A 26,619-nucleotide genomic window follows, 5' to 3' on the forward strand; every position below is an offset into this window, starting at 1 on the left:
TAGGATGCTTAATGAACTATCGGAAGTACTGGATTAACTTGACAGAGTTACCAGGACGGTTAGAAATGAGGCTTTGCATCTATGAAAACAAACCTCACCAAAGAGCCAGTTTGGTGAGGCTCTGATGGCACTCACCGCTGCCTAGGCTGGCCATGGGGCTTCTGCTGCCGGCAGTCTCAGCTTGAACATCTGATGGACCCATTGCCCTCTAAGTGAAGCTAGACCTGCAAGAATCTGGCACTTTCTGCTTCTACAGTTGAAGGTGGCCTCTACTTATCCAGACCCCTGAGAGAGAGGGAATTATTATTCCCTAGAAAAATAATTTAGAAGCACACACTGATAAAGACATTTCTGTATTTAGAATAATTTGTGTAAGGTGGATTCCCAGAAGTAGAATCACCAGATCAGAGGGCTTGAACAAATTTTTATGATGAGAAGAGCAGACCTGGTGACTTAAATGGTTGGGCCTTGGAGCTTTTTGCTTCCTTATATTAATCTTTCATTTTACACATCACTTATTGGCTTTACTGAATGTTCTATTTCTTAGAACTTTAAAAAGTTGTTGAGGTAGGGGCCCTGCATCAGGCTCCACACTCTCTGCTTCGGATTCTCTCACTCTCACCCTCTGCCTTTCTTCCCCATTCGTGCACATGTGTACTCTCTCTCTAATGTAAAAAAATAAATAAATAAAAAGAATCCTTTCTCTTTTTTCCCTTTTAGGTTGGGGTGTCTATGTTTGTGCTAGAATCTGAAAAATAGGTGGCATATTCCTTTAACTTAAGATTGTTTTAAGTTAGTTCACATACAAACTTGTGGAGTGGAAGTTCGTCTCTTAAAACATGGTGAGCTTATTTTTTTTTAATTTCCTTACTTTCTCAGTTCCCTCCTCTTATATAAAAGTAAATATCCCTAAAACCTTTTTCTTCCTACCCTCCCCACCCCAGGCTTTCTTTGTTTTGTTTGTTTTTGGTGATTGGCCAGTATTCACTTTATATTAATCCTTTGTCTTTTGTCCAAGTATTGAAACAAGTCATAGGTTACATGTTAAACAGAAGGCTTACAGCCTGGTGCAGAGACAGGTGCTCTTGTCTAGCAGCCAGAGGATCTGAGTATTAGTTACAGCCCCATCTCTAACAGTGACCTCAGAAGCTCTTTCCTCTGTGGCCTGGGGGGAGGGCTGACAATGAGACTTGAAGCCATTCCGTAGCCAGTCACACACAGCACCCTCATTTGCACAGACTACATATGCTCACCTTCCTACCAGAATGGGAGGCGGCAGGGGCTAGAACTCTGACCTGTACTCATATGCCTGGCACATGTCAGGTCGGTGTAGTAAAATATTTGTTAAATGAGCCCAGTGCTATTATTCTTGTGATTGTTGTTTCCTTCCCTTTCAATGGAGTAGTAATTTACAAAGACCCCATGTCTTTAAAAATGTTGGCTTGTTTACAATATGAAGTTGAAAGTGCTATATGCAGAATGTGGTATTTCTGAGTTCTCCAAATCTTAACCTCCACTCCTCATAGTTTTAGGACTGTTTTGAGTTGATTAGATTCCATGGTAACATGCTCAAGAGCTCTCACTCAGTTCAGGAAAGGTAGTCTTTAAGGGGAAGCTGGTGGGGCAGGGTACATTTAACAAAGGCAGCAATCTAGGTGAAGGGAGAACTTTGTAAAGGAAAGTACATCTTCCCTAGAAGCAATTAATCATATTATTAGACAAACTGCCTTAGCAGCTGGTGAAACTGCAGGAACATGTCAATTTTGCTTCCTTGGTTACAGGGAGTGGGGAGTGATAGTGTACTTGACCTTCAGCAAGCAGGGTCATAGAGAGGGCATCTTTAAACAGCTCTGTCTGGTTTTGGTGAATTGAATCTGCACCGGTGGTTTGAAAGCTAATGCCTGAGTTTCCCCAACCAACCCTTCTGGTGGGGCTCTGGTCTGGGAGGTTGCTGAGGAAAAATGTAAATAAAGCTTGAGGAAGCCATTGGCATGGTAAGTTTTAAGTGTCCTAAAGAACAACAAGACTGCAATTTTGAAGCCTATTCTCATTCTCTCTGTTTCTGGGGGAAGCCTTCTTGTAATGCAGTATGTTTCACAGGTACTTGTTTTTAGAGCAGTTGGTAAAATAGCAGTGGATTTAAATGCCTAGTATGTTTATGAAGGGAAGGAATTCTATTTAGTGTCTGATACTATGCTTATTAGCACCTAGCAAGTTATGTCTTCAGTGGAACTTGTATTTGAGTATGCTGCTTAAATTAAGTAGGACAAAAGCTACTTGCTTATTTGTTTTCAACAGATTGACCTGCTTATGAACAGAGAGTTGCTCTTAACACCTCCTTATTTTTACATAATGTGGGTAGTGGTTGTTGACTGTGTGGATCTTTGTTTTTGTGTCAAGAAATATAGGGTTGTAGTTTTATTTGTCTTAACATTATCAAGTGGAAAATATAAAAACTCATTAATCAACTCTAATATAAATCAGTGAGGCTGATTTGTAATGTTTACTTTTGAGCCCTTCATTGACTTTAGTTTAAAGAAGAATCTGACTTACCAGTCATCAGTATAATTCATTTTTTAGGAACGCAGCACACTGGCATTGTAAGGTCCTAATCCTTTGTATGAGGTAAGGAATGAGCACTTTGAAGATCAACACTCCTGTGGATTCTTCTCTCTGATGCAAGTTGCAGTACAAAGAGGGCTTAACTCTTTGTCCATTGACCCTTCACTACACTTACTATTTAATGGTCCTTTGAAATAAAAGGACGGTGTAGTACATTTCAGTTCAGCCTGGAGGTATCAGTGCCTAAAACCCTTTACCCTACTAATGCATTTACATTTACTTTATTCATAATTTCACTGGGAATGTTTAGAAGTCAGAAGTTTGTGGTTGAGATTTGTAACATATTGGGTCTGCATGATTTTTTTTTCCCCCTCACAGAGTGTGAACTTGGTTGCCCTATTAATAAACCATGGGAATGTTGCAGCCAAAAGTCAGAATAAATTATAGATTTAGAAACTCTGAATAGTTGCTCTGTAGCTCAATGCTGTGGGCATTCTTTTCAAACTAAATGCCTATCTTTTAGCATGTATTACAGGTTTTTTTGTTAAAATTTTTTAACGTTTATTTATTTTTGAGAGAGAGAGTGTGAGCAGGGAGGGGCAGAGGGAGAGGGAGACATAGAATCAGAAGCAGGCTCCGGACTGTCAGCACAAAGCCCAATGAGAGTCTCAAGCCCATGAACTGCGATATCATGACCTGAGCTGAAGTCGGCCACCCAACCAACTGAGCCACCCGGATGCCCCTAGCATGTTAACCATAGAAATTTTTCCTAAGAATTCATAGCTTTAAAAATTGCTGCTACAGCAATGTCTTCTTATGATGGAATGGAAAAGGTTCTCCCTCCAGGGTGAAAGTAGCGTCATAAACCCAGGTGTGTCGGTGAAAACCTCCAGGCCTTAGTTTATGAAATAAACTGCCAGGGCAGGATGTCTAATTAGCAGACAAGCATGAGAGTGGAGTAAAATAAAAGGTCTTGGCAGAGTTTAGGAACAAGGACTATAAAACAGACTTCTTATTCATTCCTGAAGTTAGTAAGTGTTCATTCACTAAGCAAGCATTGTGGCACTAAAATGAACCTAGCCTTGGGGAAAAAGGAGAAGTAGGAAGTGTTTCCTACTGCTCTCTGAGGTAGATTTCAGCAGTTACCGTACGTGCCTTGTGGAGAATGCTGAGATGCAGGAGCTCTCGCACCTGGAATAGAACATGTATACCAACCTGACGGATCAGAACAGGCTGGCCTGAGGAGCGGGGCTTTTATTAAACTCATTAGACTGTAAATGTTTGTGTGTTGGGCAGGCACCGTTCACTTTAGAAAGGATGCAGAATAGAAGAGCTGATTTTTACCCTTTTAAATGTGAGTCAAGAGACCATGCCCTGGAAGACCTATGTCCAAACATACTCTCACACACTGCCTGCTCTTGGTTTAATCGAGTCCTTTGGACTAGCAATTTTCCTGTCAAAATGCAGGTGCTCTGGCCAGGATATAACACACACCTGGGTGCTGCCAGGCATTTATATTCATTCAGTATCAACTACCGATCCTGTCCTTTGCAACTTGAGCAGATCCAAGGAGTAGAAAGTAGGCTAAGGCAGAGGGCCAAGACTGACATCAGGTGCTGAAAAGGTAAGCAGGAAAGGATGGAAAGGAGATGCTTCCACTAGTCAGAAATACATCTAATAGTTTTATGTCCTGTTACTAAATTGACTTCTTAACAACTGTGCTAAATGATACTCCACAGTATGCTTCTGGGGAAAAAATTAGATTCCCCGCCTTGATGTGTATTTATAATATCAGGATCTAAATTCATACAGCTGCAAGAATTTCTGAGCATTCCCATCACAGCGTGACTTTGCCTTCAAGCCAAATCACATCTAAACTGCCCCTGCTGCCATTAGAACACACCTTCTCTCTAAAGGCCATGGGAGTGGAGGATCCCAAGTTATTTTCCCATTAACTTGTCACTTTCAGAGTTAATCATCTCTCTGCTAAATATGAGGGATATTTTGGGTTGTTCATCCAATCTAAATTTATTACTGAGCTACCAGGTGCCCATTGCCAACATGATCCATACCCCACGTCATACAAATTTGTAGAGGCCTTTGGGCATCTCATACAAAAGGAATCATAAATTTGAAAGCATATCCTTCAGTGGGTGAGGGAAACTCACTTGAGTCAACTGTAGCTCACACAAAAGTTGGCAAAAAGCAGTCTTAGCATCCAGCCCATGCTTCTAGAGGGCGGAAGCACCTTTGATTGCACACCAGCAGGCTCTAGGGAGGCACAGGTTAGTACATAGCAGTTTCAAGTGAAGTATGGACAAGAGTCCCTTTGACTTACTGATGTAGAAACCTTCTTGGAGGCCTGATTTAATACTTTTTGAATACTTTTTTTTTTTTTAAGTTTATTTTGAGTGAGAGAGAGAGAGGACACGAGTGGGGGAGGGGCAGAGAACAAGGGAGCCAGAGAATCCAAGGCCGGCTCTGCACTACCAGTACAGAACCTGATGCAAGATTCAAACCCACAAACCGTGAATGACCTGAGCTAAAATCAGGAGTCGGACATTTAACCAACTGACCACCCCCCCCCTCCAGCCAGCATCCCTCTTTTTGATATAACCATCCTAATGGGTGGGCAGTGGTGTCTTAATGTGGTTTTGATTTGCGTTTCTCTAATGATTAACGATGTTGAGGAATTTTCATGGGCTTATTGTCCATTTGAATATTTACTTTGGAGAAATGTCTTTTTAACTCCTTTACCCATTAAAAAAATTTTTTTTGTAATGTTTGTTTATTTTTGAGAGAGACAGAGTGCAGGCAGGGGAAGACAGAATCCAAAACAGGCTCCCGGCTCCAAGCTGTCAGCATAGATCCCAAAGCAGGACTTGAACTCACAAACCGCGAGATTATGACCTGAGCCAAAGTCAGATGCTTAACCAACTGAGCCAGCAGGTGCCCTTCCTTTGCCCATTTTTAAATTGTTTTTTGGTATTCTTATTACTGACTATAAGGGTTCTTTATATGTTCTCGGTAGAAATCCCTTAGAAGATACATGGTTTGCAAATATTTTCTCCCATTCTGTGGGTTTCTTTTCACTTTGTATATAGTATCCTTTGAAGCACAAAAGTTTTTAATTTTGACAAAGTCCATTTTGTATATTTTTCTTTTGTTTATTGTGTTTTAAGTGTAATAATAAGAAATTACTGCCTACGGGTGCCTGGGTGGCTCAGTCGGTTAAGTGGCCGACTTCAGCTCAGGTCATGATCTCATGGTTAATGGGTTCGAGCCCCCCACATCAGGCTCTGTGCTGACAACTCAGAGCCTGGAGCCTGCTTCAGATTCTGTGTGTCTCTCTCTCTGACCCTACCCTGATCACACTGTCTTTGTCTCTCAAAAATAAATAAATGTTTTAAGAAATTAAACAATAATAATAAAAGAATTTTCTGGTCAAGGAGAGCCTCACTAGTACAGTTTATCACATGTGACATTAATATTTACACACTGTAGCTCAGGCTTTAGAAAAATTTTCAGGAAGTTTGTAATAGTATTAATAGCTACTATGTATTAAATGGAATTAATACTTAACATATTATTTATTATCCCTCTCATCAGTCTCATAATGTAGTAAAATGTGTCTATGTTAAATTTTAGGAACTGAAGCGTAGAGGGTTTAGGTGACTTGCTCAGGGTGACAACACATGTTGGCAGAGCCCAGCTCTGATTCCATGGCCTGCAGCACTCATGTTATATTGATTGCTTTACAGTGCCTTCAGGTAAAGTGAGTGTCTAAATCAGAAAATCAGTGTATTATTCAGTTAAGGATTTTGTATATCTCAAATTGGTAGAATTAACTTGCAGGGTAAGAATACATTCAACCAAAACTCTAAATGTTCATTTTTAAAGAAGGATTTAATTGAGGTGCCTGGATGGCTCAGTTGGTTGAATGTCTGGCTCTCAGTTTCAGCTCAGGTTATGAACCCAGGGTCCTAAGATTGAGCCCCATGTTGGGCTCTACACTTAGCATGGAACCTCCTTAAGATTCCCTCTCTCCCTCTCTCTCCCTCCCTCCCCCTCCCTCCCCCTCCCTCCCCCTCCCTCCCCCTCCTTCCCCCTCCTTTCCCCTCCCTCTTCCACTCTCCCCCTTTCTTTCCCTCTCTCCCCCCTCTCCTTTTCTCCCTCTCTTCCTTTCTTTCCCTTCCCTTCCCTCTCTCTACCCCTTTCCTCTGCTCCTGCATACATGTGCTCTCTCTTGAAAAGGAAGTATTTCATGATTGTGCTCTGATAAAGTGAATAGCCAGTCTTTTTTTTTTTTTTTGTAATTACAAATAAACAGAGCTAGCAAACGTGTACATGGTTACTGGAAGATGTATTTTGCGAGATTTGTCTATCCTGCGTGTGTCTAAGCTGAGAACTAATTTATATGAAACATTCTGTAAACTGGACATCACCATGAAAATATTATATTCTGTTGTCTTTATTATAGTGATTTTTTTATTGGTAAAATTAATGCTGTGGGAGAAAAATCTCTTCATAACTACCCCAGCAATTGATTAATCGTATGTTTTATAAAATTGAAGTGTTTCACTTACCATAAAATTTACTCTTTAAAAGTATATAGTTCAGTGGGTTTTGATACATTTACAGTGTTGTACAGCCATTCCCACTGTCTAATTCCAGGACATTTTCATCATCCCCAAAAGAAATTACATACCTATTAGCAATTATTTCCCCTTCCCCCATCCCCTCAGTTCTGGGAACCACTAATCTACTGTCTGCTATCTCTATGCATTTCTTATTTTGAACATTTGACATGGAGTCATACAGTGTATGTTTTTTTGTGACTGATTTCATCCATGTTGTAGCATGTATCAGTACTTAATTCCTTATTATTACTAAGTAATATTCCATGGCATAGATATACATCATTTTCTTATTTAATTATTTTTATTTTTTTAATTCACATCCAGGTTAGCATATAGTACAACAGTGATTTCAGGAGTAGATTCCTTAATGCCCCTTACGCATTTAGCCCATCCTCCTTCCCCCAACCCCTCTGGGAACCCTCTGTTTGTTCTCCATATTTAAGAGTCTCTTATGTTTTGTCCCCTCCCTGTTTTTATATTATTTTTGCTTCCCTTCCCTATGTTCATCTTTTGTGTTTTAAAGTCCTCATATGAGTGATGTTTATTTGTCTTTCTCTGACTAATTTCACGTAGCATATCCTCTAGTTCTATCCATGTGGTTGCAAATGGCAAGAATTCATTCTTTTTGATTGCCAAGTAGTACTCCATTGTGTGTGTGTGTGTGTGTGTGTGTGTGTGTGTGTGTGTGTGTGTACCACACCTTCTTTATCCATTCATCTATCTATGGACATTTGAGATATGCCTCATTTTCTTTATCCGTTCATTAGTTGATAGTCATTTTGGTGGTTTGTACTTTTGAGTTGTTATGAATAATGCTGACCATTTCTATACAAGTTTTTGTGTGGACATGTGTTTGCCTTTCTCTTGTGTGTATGTGTGTGTGTGTGTGTATATACACCTAGTTGGTTCACGTGGCAATCGAGTGTACCATTCTTTGTTCCTGCCGACAGTGTATTAGAGTTTCAATTTTTTCACATCCTGACCAGCATTTGTTATTTTCTGGTTTTTTGGATAGTAGCCAGCCTAGTGTGTATGCCATGGCATCTTAATGTAGTTTTAATGTTTGTTTCCCTAATAATTAGGATTAGTAGTGATGTTGATTGGCCTTTCATGTGCTTATTGGCTATTGGTGTATCTTTTGTGGAGAAATGTCTGTTCATATCCTTTATTCTTTTTGTTTAAGTTTATTTATTTTGAGACAGAGGGAGAGAGAGAGAGCAAGGGGGGCGGGCAGAGAGGGAGAGGGAGAGAATCCAAGCAGGCTCTGCACTGTTAGCACAAAGCCTGATGTGTGGGGTTCAATCTCACGAACTGTGAGATCATGACCTGAGCTGAAATCAAGAATCATCCACTTAACCAACTGAACCCCCCAGGTGCCCCTCAAGTCCTTTATTCTTTTTTTTTTTTTTTTTTTTTTTTTAGTGTTTTATTTATTTTTGAGACAGAGAGGGGCAGAGCATGAGCGGGGAGGGGCAGAGAGATGGGTTTTTTTTTTTTTCTAATGTTTATTTATTTTTGAGAGGCAGGCAGAGAGAGAGAGATACAGAATCCAAAGCAGGCTCCAGGCTCTGAGCTGTCAGCACAGAGCCCAACGCGGGGCTCAAACCCATGAACTGTGAGATCATAACCTGAGCTGAAGTTGGACGCCTAACCAACTGAGCCACCCAGGCACCCCTTATGGTATCAAGTTTTAGGAGTTCTCTGTATATTCTGGACATTAATTCTTTACTGGATATGTGATTTGCACATATTTCTCCCATTATGTTGGTTACGTTTTTACTCTATTGATACTGTCTTTTGATGCATAGATTTTTAAAATTTTTTAAAAGTACAATTTGTCCAACTTCTTTTGTTGCCTTTGCCTTTGGTGTCATATCCATAAAATCATTGCCATATCCAAAGTTATTATGCTTTTCCTCTATGTTATCTTTTAAGAGTTTCGTGGTTTTAGGTAATAAATTTACATTGTTGATCCATTTTGAGTTAATTTTTATCTATGGTATTAGATAAAGGTGCAACTTCATTCTTTTGCATGTGGATATCTAGTTTCTATAGCACCAGTTGTTGAGAACACTGTTGTCCTTTCCCCCATTGAGTGGTTTGGTATCCTATCAAAAAAAATTGTTTAACCATATATGCCAGGGTTTATTTCTGGGATCTTATTCTAGTCTTTGGTCTGTATATCTGTCTTAATACCAATAGCATGCTGTTTTGATACTATAGTTTCATAGCAAAATGAGGACGTGTAAGTCTTCCAGCTTTGTTCTTTTTCAAGGCAGTGTTGGTTGTCTGTTTGGGATCCGTTGAGATTCCATATGAATTTTAGGATGGGTTTTTTTGTTTCTGTAGAAAATATCATTGGGATTTTGACGGGGATTGTATTAAATCTGTATGTAAATCACTTTGGGTGGTATTGACATCTTAGCAATAGAAAGTCTTCCAATCCATGTAATAGAACATGTTTCCATTTACTTATGTCTTTAATTTCTTTCAGCAGTGTTTTATAGTTTTTATTGTAGAAGTCTTTTTTACCTCTTTGGATAACTTAATTGATAAGTAATTGATTCTTTCCATGCTATCATGGTGGAATTTTTTTTGTAATTTCCTTTTCAGATTGTTTATGGTGTATAGAAATGGCACTGATTTTTCTGTATTAGTATCCTCCTACTGTGCTGAATTTATTTATTCTAACAGACTTTTTCTTGGGGGGGGGGCAGAACCCTTGATCATATCATTTGCAAACATAATTTTACTTCTTGTTTTCCAATTTGGATGCCTTTTCTTTCCTTTTCTTGCCTAATTGCTCCGGCTAGAACTTCTAGTACAAAGCTGAGTAGAAGTGGTAAAAGCAGACATCCTTACCTTGTTCCTTATCTTAAGGGAAAACGTTTAATCTTTCACCATTGAGTAGGATATTCATTGTGAGATTTTCATACATAGTTTTATTATGTGGAGATAGTTTCCTTCTGTTCCTAGTTTGTTGAATGTTTTTATCATGAAATGCTTTTTCTCCAGACATTGAGGTGATTGTGATTTTTCCCCCTTTAATTCTGTCAATATAGTATGTCATATTGATTTTGTATTTTGAACCTTGTGTTACAGGAATAAATCCCACTTCATGTCATGGTGTTTAATTTAGTATTTTGTTGAGGATTTTTTATATCAGTTCATAAGAGACACTGGTCTGTAGTTTTCTGGTAGTGTCTTTGTCTGGCTTTGGTATCAGGATAATACTAGCCTCACAGAAGGAGTTAGGAAGTGTTCTGTGCAGTGTTTGGGGAAAGTTTGAGAAGGCTTAATGCTAGTTTTTTCCTTAAATGTTTAGTAGAAATCACTAGTGAAGCCATCAGGTCCAGGGATTTTTATGTGGGGAAATTTTTGATAATTGGTTCAGTCTCCTTCATAGTTATAGATCTATTCATATTTTATTATTTCTTCATGATTTAGTCATGGTAGGTTTTGTGTGTCTAGGCAGTCCATCCCATGCCAACAATTTTGTTAGCATACAGTTTTTCATGATATTCTCTTATAATCCTTATGGTTCTATATAATTGATAGTAATATCCGCACTTTCATTTCTGATTTTAGTAATTGGAGTCTTTTCTTTTTTTTCCTTTGGCCCATCTAGCTACAGATTTTGTTGATCTTTTCCAAGAACCAGCTTTTGTTTTAATTGTTTTTTTCTCTATTGTTATTCTATATTTCTTTTATCTCTGTGATAATCTTTATTATTTCCTGCCTCTGGCTAGCTTTGGTTCAAGTTATTCTTTTTCTAGTTCTGTAACTTATAAAGTTAGGTTGTTCATTTGAAATCTTTCTTGTTTTTTAATTAAAACACTTACAGTTCATAAATTTACCCCTTACTACATCTTTCACATTGTCCTGGAGGTCTTTTGTTTGTTTTCATCCATATATAGGCTTTTCCTAATTTCCTTTATAATTTCCTCTTTGGTCCAACACCAGGATTGTGTTGTTTAATTTCCACATGTCTGGGACATTTCCTGGTTTACTCTGTTGATGATCTTTAACTTTATTCCCTCATGGTCAAAGAAGATACCTTCCTTGTATGTTATCTGTCTTTTAAAATATATTGAAGCTTAACTTGTGACCTCACGTGGTCTGTGCTAGAGAGTGTCCCGTGAGTGCTTGAGAAATTTTTCTGGTATTTGTTGTTTCTGGGTAAAGTGTTCTGTATAGGGTGTGGTTGGTTTGTTGTACTAAGTTCTCTATTTCCTTGCATATACTATGTCTGTTTCTTCTATCCATTATTGAGATTGGGGTATTGAAGTCTCCAACTATTTATTTTTATAAAGTTTATTATTTAAGACAGAAAGAGTATAAGTGGGGTAGGGGCAAAGTGGGGGGGGGGAGGCGTGGAGAGAGAGAGAATTCCAAGCATGTTATAGTAATACTAGCTTTACTGTCAGCACGGTGCCCACTGTGGGGCTCAGTCTTGCAAACTGCGAGATCATGACCTGAACTGAAGTCTGATCTTAACCGACCAACCCATGTAGGCACCCCAAAGTCTTCCAGCTATTATTGCAGAACTGTTTTTCCCTTAAATTCTGTCAGTTTTTGCTTCACATATTTTTTGTGGTCTGTTACTAGATGTGTAAATGTAATTGTTATATCTTCTTGCTACATTGAATCTTTTGATAATATATAGTGTTCTTTGTCTCCTGTAACCTTTTAAAATTTATTTTATTTGATATTTGTTTGATATTCTGTTTTGTTTGTTTTTTGAACCTGTGGTTCTTTTGGTTACTATTTGTATGGAATATCTTTTTCTTTCCTTTCATTTGCCGTTTATTTGTATCATTTGGTTCTATTTCTGTCTGTTGGTTCTAAAATGAGTCTCTTGTAGATAGAGTATAGTTGGAACATGAGTTTCTATACATTCTGCCAATCTGTTTCAAATGGAGAGTTTAATGTATTTGCATTTAGAGAATTACAGCAAGGAGGGACTTTTGCCACTTTGTATGTTTGTCATTATTTGTTTTTTGTATGCCTTATAAAGTTTTTTTTTTGGTCCCTCATTTCTTGGATTCCTATTTTTTGTATTCAGTTGATATTTTTGGAGTAAAATGTTTAAAATCTTTCTCATTTTTAAATATATGTTTTATAGCTATTTTCTTTGTGCTTACCATGGTAATTATATATAACATCCATTCACTCTAGTCTGAATTTATACAAACTTCAGTGATATATGAAAACTTTCCTCCTTTGAGCTCTGTTCTTCCCCCTTTTGGTTCATGTCACAAAATTACATCTTTGTACATTCTGTGTCCCAAAACATAAGCTAATAATTCTTTTAAATGCATTATGTAGAAAGCAAGATTTGGAGTTGTTAACCAAACTTACAATAGTACAAGCTTTTACACTAATAGTTTTTTTCTTTAAATGTGTTAGTCTTTTAAGTCATGTAGAAAACAAAAAATACATTACAAACCATTATTACAGTAATACAAGCTTTTATAATTGCCTACATATTTACCTTTATTGAGATCTTTATTTCTCCAAGAAGCTTCAGATTAGTGTCTAGTGACCTTTCATTGTACCCTGCAGGACTCCCTTGAGCATTTCTTGCAGGGTAAGTCTAATGATCATGAACTCCCTCAGCGTTTATTTCTCTGGAAGTGTCTTAATTTCTCCCTCACTTTTGAAGGACAGTTTTGCCAGGTATAAGATTCTTGGTTGATATTTTTTTTTCTTTGAACACTTAGAATATATCAACCTCCACAGTTTTTGATGAGAAATCTGCGAGTAATATAATTGAGGTTCCCTTGTATATGATTTGCTTCTCTCTCACTGCTATCAAGGTTGTCTTTGTTTTTGAAAGTTTGATTATAATGTGTCTTTGAGGTCCTCTTATTTAGAGTTCATTGAGCTGCTTAGGTATTTATATTTATTCTTTCTTCAGATTTGGGGAGTTTTCAGCCATTATTTCTTCATATATTCTCTCTGCCTCTCTCTCTCTCTCTCTCTCTCTCCTCTCTCTCTTCTCTCTCTTCTCTTTCTTCTCTTCTCTTCTCTTCTCTTCTCTTCTCTTCTCTTCTCTTCTCTTCTCTTCTCTTCTTTCTCTCTCTCTCTCTCTCTCTCTCCTAGTGGACTCCCACAGTGCATATGTTGGTCTGCTTGATGTCCTACAGGCTCCTTAATGCTCTGGTCCACTTTCTTCAGTGTTTTTGTTGTTTGTTTGTTTGTTTTTTACCTTTTCTGACTCTAATTTCCATTGTTCTGTCTTTAAGGTTTTTAATTCTTCTGCTTGATCAAATCTGATTTTGAATTCTGCTAGTGAATTTTTCATTTCAGTTATTTTACTTTTCAGCTCCAGAATTTATTTTTGGTTTCTCTTTAGGTTTTTTGGTTCTGGCTTCTGCCCCATCTTCCTTTAGTATTTTTTGAGTAACTTTCAGATAGTTGTTTTAAAGACTTTGTGTAGTAGATCTGACATCAGAGATTTTTCAGCAATCATTTCTGTGGATTTATTTTTTTCCTTTGAATAGCCCATACTTTCTGGTTTCTTTTTATGCCTTGTGGTTTTTTTGTTGTTGTTGAAAACTTGATATTTGAATCTATTAATGTAATAACTCTTGGAATCAGATTCTTCCCCCTTCCTAAAATTTGCTGTTTGTGTTACTGTTTTTATTTTTGTTTTTTTAATATTTAGGCTCTGTCTGTGCCAAGGATCATCCTGACATATAAACTTAAGGCCTTCTGAGGTCTTTTCTCAGACCTATGCCTTTTCCTTGACGTATGCAGTTGCTTTCCAATTATCTCTGTATTACATTTGCTCTTTAATGTTTGCATCCCAAAAGAAGAAAAACAAAAATAGAGGAGTGTGGAGAAATAATCTAAGCCTTTAAGGCCCCTGGAAGTCACTCGAGCTAGAAATAGTTGAGCTTGCAACAATAGGGAGAAGTACAACAATGGTTCTCCCTTCTTTTTCTGTACCTCTGTGATGAGAAAAGTAGCAATCAGCAACTAGAGCACACATCCCTGTATTTGTGGAGGACAAGGATCCTCCTGCCCACTTGGACTCCCACAAACTGTATGCAAACTGTTTAGGGAACATGGGCACAGCTGCCAGCTTCAGAGTAGAGGTGAAGGATGGGCAGCTGCTACTGTGCTAAGAGCCAAAATTGAGAGAAAATAACTACAATTTATTGTCCAAGCTTTCCCCAGGAAGTCGCAAGCCTTCAATATCCAATATACTCCAGAGTTCCAAAAACAGTTGTCAGTCAGATTTTATCTGTGCTGTTCAGGTTTGGTGGGGAGACAGATTCCTGGTGCTTCCCACTCTGCCATCTTCTCCCAGAGTCCTTCCTCTCTCGAGTTAATATTTGCTTAGATAGTATGAGTGAGGGGTCCAGTTTCATTCATACAGTATGTTGTGTCCAGTTGCTTCATCACCACCACCAAGAAAAGGCTCGCTTTTCCCCATTGAATTATGGCACTTTTGTGAAAAATCATCTGACCATATGTGTGAGGGTTTATTTCTGAGCTCTTTATTCTCTTGTATTGGTCTAAGTATCTGTTCTTATGCCAGTACCACACTGTTTTAGTTATTGTAGCTTTGTGATAAGTTTTGATATCAAGAAGTGTGAGTCCTCCAACTCAAAACAACTGATAATTGTTTTGTTGGGTTTTTTTAACAGATTTTTTTAAGTCCTCTCTACACCCAGTGTGGGGTTCAAATTTACAACACCATGACCAAACGTTGCATGCTCTACCAATTGAGCCAGCCAGGCATCCCAAAACAATTAAAGATTGTTTGGGCTATTCTGACTGCCTTAGATTTTCATATAAATTTTAAGATCAGCTTTTCAATTTATACAGTAAAGGCAGCTAGAGTTTTGATAGCAGTTATGCTGAATCTATAGATTGGTTTGGGTAATATTAAGAGCTTAACAGTATTAATTTTCTGATCCATGAACACAGATGTCTTTACATATATTTAGGCCTTCTTTAATTTCTTTCAATGCTGTGTAGTTTTCAGTGTATAAGTGTTACACTTCTTTTGATGTATTTATTCCTATTTTTATTGCTCTAGAGGTGGGACTACTTCCTTAATTTCATTTTCTGGTTGTGCCTTGCTGATGATTGAAGTACAGTTGATTTTTGTATGTTGATCTTTTATCTTCCAACCTTGGGACTCTTTTACTAGCTCTAATTTTTGGTGGGGGGGTTCTCTATGATCATGTCAGGTCATGATCATATTCTCTGTAAATAGAAATAGTATTCTTCGCTTCCAAGTCTGGATGCTTTTCTTTGTTTTTTTTCCCTAATTGCTCTGGCTAGAACCTGCAATACAGTGTTGAGTACACGTGGCAAAAGCAGACATGTTTGTCTAGTTCCTGATCTTAGGAAGAAAACTGTCGGTCTTTCAGCATTAAGTGTTATGTTTTCTGTGAGTACTTTAAGGATACTCTTTATCAGATTGAGAACTTTCTGCTTCTAGTTTGTTGAGTGTTTTCATTATGAAATGATGCTGAATTTGGATTTTATCAGGTGGTTTTTCTGTGTGAGACGATAAGTCTCCTCTGTTAATATAGTGTATTACATTGTTTAATTCATATGGTGAGCCAATGATGCATTTCTGGGGTAAATCCCACTTAGTCATGGTATATGATTTTTTTATATGCCTCTGGATTCAGTTTGCTAGTGTTTTGTTAAATCTGTATTCATAAGGAAGGAACATTGGCCTATAGTTTTCTTTTCTTATGATGTCTTTGGCTAGTTTTGGTCATAGAATGAATTTGAGGAGTGTTCCCTCTTCTGGTGTTTTTTGTTTGTTTGTTTGTTTGTTTGTTTGTTTGTTTGAAGAGTTTGTAAAGCATTGCTTCATGATGTACTTTTATTCAAGGAAAAATATCTGCCCACTTCAGGTGACCACTTAGAACATTGAACCTTGTCTTTTGGTGGATATTGACTAAATTCCAGACCTTTGTATAACTGATGGGCTTTCCCCAGCCCCATCCCAGGGGGGCTGGGAGGTTGCCAGGATTCTTTCACAAGTACTAATCCCATTCATTTTCAGTGTACTGGTGGGTTTTTTTTTGCCATCCACTATGGTGTTTGTGAGAGCCTTTCTTCTGGAAACTGTCGTCTTAAAGGAGTGTTCTACAGCTGGTTTTGGAGACAGTGAAAACATTCAAATATTTCTTAAAAGTTACTTTAGTAGCTCTTTATTTATGAAAGTTGTATGAGCAGACTTGAAAATAACTGTTTTTGTAGGAGGGTTGTTTTATTTGGGGAGAGGTTGTTGGTTTTTGCATTTTTAGCATTAGAAATAGCTCTTTTAAGATTGTATTTTTTTATGGCCATCCTGTGGCAATATCTCGTTGGTTTCTTTGTCATTCTGGGTCCAAATACCAGAACTACTCAAGTGTATTACTCAAAGACACAGTGAAAGCAAGAGCATGGTCCTCAGCTGCCACTGGGCATTTTTTGTAAGTCCCCTTGTGATCCAGCCCACTTCTTGCCCACAGGTACCACGGACACAGACCTCTCGGCCGGAATCTCCAGGGATGACCAGCCCCTCCCCGCGCATCCAGATAATCTCCACCGACTCTGCGGTAGCCTCACCTCAGCGCATTCAGGTACTTGCACCAATCCCACTTGGTTCCAGCCACCTGCCCCAAAGCAGACCTGCCTTCTGAATCCTTTCTAACAAACCCGCCTTCAGATTTTACTAATGAGTTGTGCTTCTTGTGCATCAAGTACAATACAACCTCATTTATTCTTAAAAAAGAGAAAAAAAGAAAAGTTTACATTGATTGAACTTAGTACTTTTAATGCAAAAGTCTAAACTGTTGTTTCAAACTCTTGGGATGTAGTACCATTTTTATTACTTACATGCATCCAAATTGAGAGGCAGTATATCCTAATAGATAAGTGTCTGGGTCCACACTTGAAGTCAAGGTCAGTGCCCTACTTTTTAACTATTTTGATCTTGAAAGTTAACTTTTCAGTGCCTTGCTTTTTTCATTTAGAAAGTGTGGGGGCACCTGGGTGGCTCAGTCGGTTGAGCCTCCGACTTCAGCTCAGGGCATGATCTCACAGTCCGTGGGATCGAGCCCCGCATCGGGCTCTGTGCTGACAGCTCAGAGCCTGGAGCCTGCTCAGATTCTGTGTCTCCTTCTCTCTCTGCCCCTCCCCCGCTTGCTCTCTGCTCTGTCTCTCAAAATAAAATAAAGACATTTAAAAAACATTTTTAAAAAATGTGTGTGATAGTAGTACTTAACCTCATAAAGTTATTGTGAGGAATCAGTCAATGAGATATTGCTATGAAGTGTTTGGAACAGTGATTGGCACACACTAATGTTCAGTATGTACTAATTATTTATTCCTATAACCATTATTACTAGTGTTATTGTTACTAATTGATACTCACTTATGGGAAGTTTAGTCTTCCCCAGGGCTCTGAAGCTGCCTCTGGCCCATTGAAAAGGGTGTGTATTGAAGTCTTGATCAACAAGCCAAGAGGAAGGAATGATAAATTGATGACACAGATTAAAGTCTCATAGTTACCTCAGCAAGCTGAACACAAGGCCAAACCAAGAAATATGAACAAAGATAAATGGCAGAAAAAACATTAGTTACATAACATGAATTTGAGAGACTATCAGGTAATTTGAATGAATGAGTAAAAGGATAGCTTTAAATTTACAGTTTATTCCAAGCTTAGTATAAGTGAACAATATGATATATATAACTAAATAACTTCTATAATGTTTACCCACTCTTGTGCTCGCTTCGGCAGCACATATACCAAAATTGGAACGATACCCACTCTTAATAGTGATTTTATGGACTCTCTATTATAAAGTAAGCATTGAAGAGTTCTAATAGTAAAATAAAAAGTTAAAGATTATATTCTCATTATATCTGTATTGTATATTTTTATTATAAACACTGAAGCTCATGTAAGTCATTTTAACTTCACACCAGTAGGAAATACATATCTGAGTGTTTGGAAATTCAGAAGTAATTGGCCCAACATTACAGGTTTTACTCTGCCTCAGAATTAGGAACTTTATAGCTAAATTATTTTTTCTCTTTTATTTTGCTCATTATGACTTGAAATGGATCCTTTATAGAGTTATGCAGTAGGTATCAAAGTTCTGCCTACATAACTCCCCCAAATGGGAAAGGCACTGCTTGCATCTAACCACGGCCTGCACATCACTGCTCACAACTACCTGAGAGCTGATGAGAACACAGAAAGTTCCCCAAGAGACTGTCAGGAGCTAGCATATGTACTGAGAGAGTGAGTGCACATTTCCCCCCATATTGTTATGAGAAGAATCTCTCTATTCCCAAGGGCCATTCTAGCATCCCATTCCCATGCAGTGGGGCTAATCCTATGCCCTGGTCCTTGGCCCATGTGATACTGCTGTCGTGGCTGGATTATAGCAAGATCCCTTGAACAGAAGATTGTAGAATAGATGCTTAGTGTTGAGCTTTTAGTCTCTGGGGAAGATAACTCTTAGGTATGAGTTCTACATATAGTAAATATACTTGAAAATCTTTTCATTGTGAATTGTCAATAAAATGGACCCGTGCAACTGAACTATTTCGAGGGATAGGGGCTTTTTTGTTGTTATTTTGTTTTTGTTTTTAAAGGATGAGTTCTGGTTCTTGATGTTGGTGGTGAAGGTTTCGGTAAAGTTTTCATTTCTAGCCCTGACTTCAGTGATGAATTTCCAATCCCCTGAGGCCTGGGAAGAGAATAAGTGCTATGATGTTTTCATGAATAACAGTGCTTGGAACCCAAATGGTGGCTTCCGTGATAAGGTTAGGAGGGAAAGGTTACACAGTAAGGGTGACAGACCTAGATCACATTTAGGAGCTTTGACTCTGAATGGAACAGACTTAGGATGAAATTTTATCTTTGCTCCACTGTGTGACTCCAAAGAAAGTTTCTGTAACCTCTGTAGATATAAAATGACAATAGTAATAATACCTATTTAATGGAATTTTAAAAGGATTGAGATAATGCTTGCAAACTTATGGGAAGCAAATATCAGTGTTAGCAAATTACTTACAATTTTTCTTAAGTTTAATTTTTATATAATTCTAAACACAGAAAATAGTATATGGAAATTCTGCATATGTACCCAAATTAACCAGTTGTTTGCTCTGACATTTTGAGTGAATGTGCATATATTTTTTCTGAATCATTTGAGAATAGAAATAACACCTCTTTGCCCTGAACACTTCAGTATGTATTTCCTAAGAACAATGACATTTTCTCACATAATCACAATACAGCTATCAAAATCAGGGAATTTTATTATTGAAACATACTATTATCTAATCCATAGTTTATATTCTACAGTGTCATTTTGTTGTCTCAGTTAAGTCCTTTATAGCTGTTTTCTCCCATTCCAGGATTTATGTTACTGTTTTTAATAAAGATAATGTGACCAACATAACTAGTTATGCAGGCCAACAGAGGGTGATCTGGAACATAGACTTCTATCTGTCAGTATCCTGTCATCCTAATGGCTGCAAAGGGACTTTGAGGCCAAGAGGAAAAGGTAGCAATCCTCAGAGTGGGGGAGGTAGCCTTGTGGCTAGAGTTGAAAGCTACTGTTTTGAGGATACAGAGGTCTAGGATGGGGACTGTGGAAGGAGATAGGGAGGGATGAATTTATTTTTTTGAGAGAGAGAGAGAGAGAGAGAGAGAGAGAACATAAGTGGGGGAGGGACAGAGAGTGAGGGAGACACAGAATCCGAAGCAGGCTCCAGGCTCTGACCTGTTAGCACAAAGCCGAACACGAGGGTGGAACTCACGGACCACAAGATCATGATCTGAGCTGAAGTCAGACACTTAACCAACAGAGCCACCCAGGCACCTCTGCAGATTTTAAGAGTTTGAAATCTTTACTTAGGCCCTTACAACACCCCCCTTCCTTATTTCTCTCTTCTGCCAGCTGTTGATTCCTACACATCTCTTCTGGAACGCCAGTACTTGTTCTCTATCCTTTCTGTGTCCACAACCATCTGACATCTCCTCTCTCACTCTGGTTCTCCTGGCCCCTCTCAGTTATTCATTGCTGTAACAAAATCACACCACACCAAGCAAAGTACAGAGTAGACCATACATCTCCCTTTCTCCTCTTCTTCAAGTCACCCAGCTCTCTCCCATGAGGTAACCACTGTTAACAGTTGCTATTTGTTCTTTCACAGAAACACTCTACATATGTACCAAAAGCACATGTGTAAATAATGTACAGCATATTTTCCATTCATGTGAACATTCTGTCCAGACTGTTCTACAACTTAGTCTTTTTTTTTAAACAACATCTTTTGGAGGTAGTTCCATGTAGAAACTGCTCCTTCTTTGTCTTGATGTTCCATAGATGCTGCAACAAGTAACTTGTTACCTGTTTAATTTAGTGCCTGTGAGAATACTTCTGTAGGATCAGTTCCTCAAAGTAGGATTGTTGGGACAAAGGGTGTGTCCACGTGTAATATTTTTTTCTGGCATGTCATTTCATATTAGCTTCAGGTATACAACATAATGATTTGATATTTGTATAGATTATGAAATAATCACCATACAAGATTAGAAACTTTTTTCTTGTGCTGAAAACTTTTAAGATTAACTTTGTTAGCAACTTTCTAGAATGTAATTCAGTTAACACTATAGTCACCATGCTGTATATTACATCCTCATGATTTTTTTTATAACTGGATGCTTGTACCTTTGACCTCTGTTGCCCATCCTTGCCCACTTTGGGCAACCGCTAGTCTGTGTTGTATCCATTGAGCTTGGGGTGTGTGTGTGTGCACTCACGTGTTTTGTTTTGTTTTGCTTTGTTTTTTAAGATTACATAAGTGAGATCATACGGTATTTGTCTGCCTGAATTATTTCACTTAGCATACTACTTTCAAGGTCTGTCTATATTGTCACAAGTGGCAAAATTACATTCTTTTTTATGGCTGAATAGTATTCAGTTGTATATAAATAATTATACATACATACATAAATACATGCACACATACTTATTACATTTTCTTTACCCATTCATCCATCAATAGATGTTTAGGTTGTTTCCATATGCTGGCTATTATAAATAATGCTGCACTGAACATTGGGGTGCATATATATAATGTAAATATATATATTTTACTATTTTTAACACTTTTTTAAAAATTTATTTTTTTTTTTGAGAGCAAGAGAGAGACAGTGCAAGCAGGGGAGGGGCAGAGAGAGAGGGAGACACAGAATCTGAAATGGGCTCCAGGCTCTGAGCTGTCAGCACAGAGCTCAATGTGGGGCTCAAACTCATGAATTTCGAGATCATGACCTGAACTAAAATCAGTTGCTTGACCAACTGAGCCACCCAAGTGCCCCTGGGGTGCTCTATTTTTTTTTTTTTTTGAGTGAGTGTTTTTGTTTTCCTTGGATAAATATCCAGAAGTGGAATTGCTGGATTGTATGATACTTCCATGTTTAATTTTTTGAGGAACCTCCTTACAGTTTTCCACAGTGGCTGCACTAGTTTACATTCCCAGCAAGAGTGAATGAGGGTTCCTTTTACCCCACATTCTTGCCAACACTTGTTATTGCTTTTTTTTTTTTTTATACTAGCCATTCTGACTGGTGTGAGGTGATATCTTATTGTGGTTTGATTTTCATTTTCCTGATGCTGAGTGATGTTGAGCATTGTTTCAGTACCTATTTGCCAACTTTCTATGTTCTTTGGGAAAATAACTATTCCGATCCTCTGCCCATTTTTTTAAATGTTTTTTATTTATTTTTGAGAGAGACACAGCATGAGCAGGGGAGGATCAGAGAGAGAGGGAGACGCAGAATCCAAAGACAGGCCCCAGGCTCTGAGCTGTCAGCACAGAGACTGACGCGGGGCTCGAACCCACGAACCCGAGATCATGCCCTGAGCCGAAGTCGGACGCTTAACTGACAGCCATCCAGGTGTCCCATCTACCCATTTTTTAAAGTTTGTTTTTGCTGTTGAGGTGTTTGAGTTTTTTTTTTTAAGTTTATTTAGTTTGAAAAGAGAATGTGGGGAAAAGGCAGAGAGAAGGAGAGAGACAGAATCCCCAAGCAGGCTCCCACTGTCAGCACAGAGCCCAGCACAGGGATTGAACCCACAAATTGCAAGATCATGACCCGAGCCAGAATCAAGAGTCAGATACTTAACCAACTGAGCCACCCAGGCACCCCCTAGTTCTTTCTGTATTTTGAATGTTAACCCCTTAACAGATACATAATTTACGGATATTTTCTCCCATTTGGTAACTTGTTTTTTCAATTTGGTGATGGTTTCCTTTGTTGTGCAGAAGCTTTTCAGTTTCATATAGTTTCACTTGTTTAGTTTTGCTTTTGGTATCAAATCCAAAAAGTCATCACCAAAACTGATGTTGAGTTTACTTTTAAAAACTTTTTTTAATCTTTATTTATTTTTGAGAGAGAGAGAAAGAATGAGGGTGGGGGAGGAACAGAAAGAGGAAACACAGAATTCGAAGCAGGCTACGAGCTGTCAACACAGAGGCCAGTGTGGGGCTCGAACTCACAAACTGCAAGATCATGACCTGAGCTGAAGTCAGATGCTTAACCCACTGAGCCACCCAGGCGCCCCAAGTTTACTCTTCTTTGTTTTCTTCTAGAAAATTTTATGGTAACAGGTTTTACATTCAAGCCTTCAGTTGATCTTTGTGTATTATAAAATAGTGGTCCTGTTTCATTCTTCTGCATGTGCCTATCCAGTTTTCCCAGTATCATGCATTTATTGAAGAGGCTGTCCTTTCCCCATGATAGGATTCTTGGCTCCTTTGTCATAAATTAATTGACCATCTATGTATGGGTTTATTTCTGGGCTCTTTCTTCTATTCCATTCATCTGAACGTGTTTTTATGCCAGTACCGTACTGTTTTGATTGTTATAACTTTATAGTATAGTTTGAAATCCAAGAACATGATGCCTCCGATCTTTTCTCAAGATTGCTTTGTCTATGGTCTTCTGTTGTTGCATACTAATTTTAGGATTTCTTTATGTACTATTTCTGTGAAAAATGCCATTGGAATTTTGAAAGGAATTGAATCCATCAATTGCTGTGAATAGTGTAGATGTTTTGACAATATTAATTCTTCCAATTTATGAGTGCTGAGTATCTATTTATTTCTAGGTTATTTTATTCTTCCTGATGCAATTGCAGATTATTGTTTTCTTAATTTCTCTTTGTGATTGCTTGTTGTTAGTGTATAGAGACACAACAGAGGCGTCTAGGTGGCTCGGTCCGGTAAGCATCCAACTTTGGTTCAGGTCACAGTCTCGCAGTGTTTGGGTTCAAGCCTTGCATCTGGCTCTATGCGGACAGTTCAGAGCCTGCTTGAGATTCTCTCTTCTCCCACTCACTCTTTGCCCCTCCCCCACTTGCACATGCATGTGCACTCTGTCTCTCTCAAAATAAATAAACTTAAAAAAACACAGTAGATTTTTGAGTGTTGATTTTGTATCCTGCAACTTTACCAAATTTGTTTATTAGTTCTAACAGGTTTTTAGTGGAGTCTTTAGGATTTTCTGTGCATAATATCATGGCATCTGCAAGTAATGACAGTTTTATCTCTTCCTTTTTGATTTGAATGCCTTTTATTTATTTTCTTGCCTAATTGCCCTGGCTAGGACTTCCAGTACTATGTTGAATAAAAGCAGCAAGAGTAGGCATCGTAGTCTTATTCCTGATACTGGATACTTCAGCTTTTCACCTTTGAGTATGATGTTAGCTGAGCGTCCGTGTATAATTTTTACAGTTGTTGCCAGACTGTCTTCCAAAGAGGTTGTGCCAGCTTTTCCTCCCTACCAGCCCAATATGAGAGTGCCCATTTCCCCATACACTCAACCATTTATTATGCTGAATATACTGTTTAATCTTTTTTAGTTTGCTAGATGAAATATCACTACTCTGTTAAGTTTTGTGTTTCTATTACTTATTCATATAAAAATAATAAAAACTCTTCTGTTTTCGAGTATCCAAGCTGATACTCAAATTTTATATAACCATAAATAAGAAATTATTCTTTTCCCCATCTTTCTCCATTCTCTACCCCATTTACTTTTCAACTAATAGGCTTTTTGAAAATTATATCTAATTTTGTTATGATTAGCTTTTACATTAAATGTGTTTAATGATCCAAGTATAAAAATACATATATTAAAATATTAGGCTTTTCTAGAACCACTGCTCTGAAATAGTCAAGATTAATCTTCTAAGAATCTGTTTAATAGGAAGATTGATATTCAGAAAAATTAGAAGAAACAATTTATAAAAACAGGAAATAATATGTAGCCAGACTGCTAAGGAGTTCCTTGGATTGCATTCCAGTCTCACTTTCTCCCCTCTGTATTTTCTCTGAGCCCATGGCTTAAATATCATTTTATACTAGTGACTCCCAAAGGGATGTCTATGGCCCAGACCTCTCTTGTGAACTCCATTTAGTTCAAAATATTTAAAGATTTTCTTGGTACTTCTTTGACCCAGGAGGTTTTCAGAATTGGGTTGTTTAATTTCTAAATATTTGGGGATTTCAAAAACCTTTTATTGAATCCTAGTTTAATCAACCTCGTTGTGGTCTAGAACATACTTTATGAGGGGCACCTGAGTGGCTTAGTTGGTTAAGCATCTGGCTTTGGCTCAGGTCATGATCTCACGGTGCATGGGTTTGAGCCCCGCGTCAGGCTCTGTACTGACAGCTCAGAGCCTGGAGCCTGCTTCAGATTCTGTATCTCTTTCTCTGACCCTCCCCTTCCCCTGCTCATGCTGTCTTTGTCTCTCAAAAATAAATTTTAAAAACATAAAAAAAAATAGAACATACTTTATGATTCCTGTTTTTTCTTAAGATATATTTTATGGCCCAGAATGTGGTCTGTATTATTGGATGCTCCATGCAGGCTTAAGAAGGTTGTGTATCCTGCGGTTGTTAGGTGGATTATTTTATAAATGTCAGTTATATCCGGTTGATTGATAGTGCTGTCCAAGTCAACTATATCCTTATTGATTTTCTGCCTACATAGTCTACCAGGTGCTGACAGGGAAGCAATGACATCTACAACGATAATAGTTGATTTCTCTCTTTCTCCTGGCAGTTTTACCAGTTTCTGCCTCGTGTGTTTTGATGTTCTCTTGTTAGCTGCATACACATTGAGGATTATGTATTTGGGGGGAACTGACCCATTTGTTATCATGTAATACCCCTCTTTATGTCTGATTTTTTTCCCTTTGTTCTAAGGTCTACTTTGTCTATCAATTCAGTTATTCCAGCTGTCCTTTGATTAATGATAGCATGATACTTTTTTTCCCATCCCTTTACTTTTGATCTATCTGTGTCTAGGGTTTCCTGTTGACAGTGTATAGTTGGGTCTTCTTTTCTTATCAAAATGAGTCTTTGTCTTTTAGTGGTATATGTAGACCATTCACATTTAAAGTAGTTCTGGATATACTATATTTGGATTAATGTCAACCATGTGTGATTATTTTCTGTTTGTTGCCAGAGGCTTCTTTTTCTGCTTCATTTGGGTTTTTATCATGTTTGTTTATTCTTTTTTTTAATGCTTATTTTTGAGAGATAAGGCACAAGCAAGGGAGGGGCAGAGAGAGAGGGAAACAATCTGAAGCAGGCTCCAGGCTCTGAACTGTCAGCACAGATCCCTACACAGGATTCAAACCATGAGATCATGACTTGAGCTGAAGTTGGACACTTAACCGACTGAGCCACCCAGGTGCCCCTGTTTATTCATTTTTGAAAGAAAGAGAGCAGGGGAAGGGCAGAGAAAGAGAGGGAGACAATCCCAAGCAGGCTTCTCACTGTCAGTGCAGAGCCCAGTGCAGGGCTTGATCTTAACAACCCTTGAGATCATGACCTGATCTAAAACCAAGACTCAGATGCTTCAGGGACTGAGCCATCCACATTCCCCTGCCTCTTCTGGTTTTGATTGGGCAATTTAGTTGATTCCTTTTACCTCCTCTCTTATCAAATGTACATCTCTACAGATGTTTTTAGTTGTTACCCTAGAAGTTTATAGTAATCATTTTAAGTTAATATAATCCTACCTTTAAAATTCTGTTTCACGTGTAATATAGGTTCCTTATAACTGTTCCCAGTTCCTCCTTCCTGTCCCTTGTGACATTGCTGTCATTCATTTCACTTATCCACATACTATAATCACATAGGACATTGTTACCATTATAAACAACTATTTTTTAGATCAATTAGGAATAATAAGATTTTATTTTACCTTCACTTATTCCTACTACAGTGCTCTTTCATTCTCTATGTAGATCCAGGTTCTAACCTATATTATTTACTAACTAAAAAGCTTTTAATATTTCTTATTGGACAGGTTTGCTGGTAATGACTTTTCTTAGTTTGTGTTTGAGAAGTCTCC

The 26,619-nt window shown here is 38.0% G+C and overlaps 1 protein-coding gene across 5 annotated transcripts in view; it reads left to right on the forward strand.

Annotated features, from left to right (window-relative positions):
• Nucleotides 1–26,619, forward strand: part of NR2C2 (nuclear receptor subfamily 2 group C member 2) — an 88,140-nt gene that overhangs the window by 23,376 nt on the left and 38,145 nt on the right. For all 5 annotated transcript variants that reach the window (XR_003900580.1, XR_003900579.1, XM_029915819.1 and 2 more), the window contains exon 2: nt 16,694–16,804. Coding sequence is in view for 3 of the 5 variants with exons in the window: in XM_029915819.1 (XP_029771679.1) it covers nt 16,694–16,804 (111 nt within the window). In the remaining 2 variants the exon portion in view is untranslated. The remainder of the gene's footprint in view (nt 1–16,693; nt 16,805–26,619) is intronic.

The sequence above is a fragment of the Suricata suricatta genome, chromosome 12, assembly GCF_006229205.1.
Source record: "Suricata suricatta isolate VVHF042 chromosome 12, meerkat_22Aug2017_6uvM2_HiC, whole genome shotgun sequence".
Lineage (NCBI taxonomy): Eukaryota > Metazoa > Chordata > Mammalia > Carnivora > Herpestidae > Suricata > Suricata suricatta.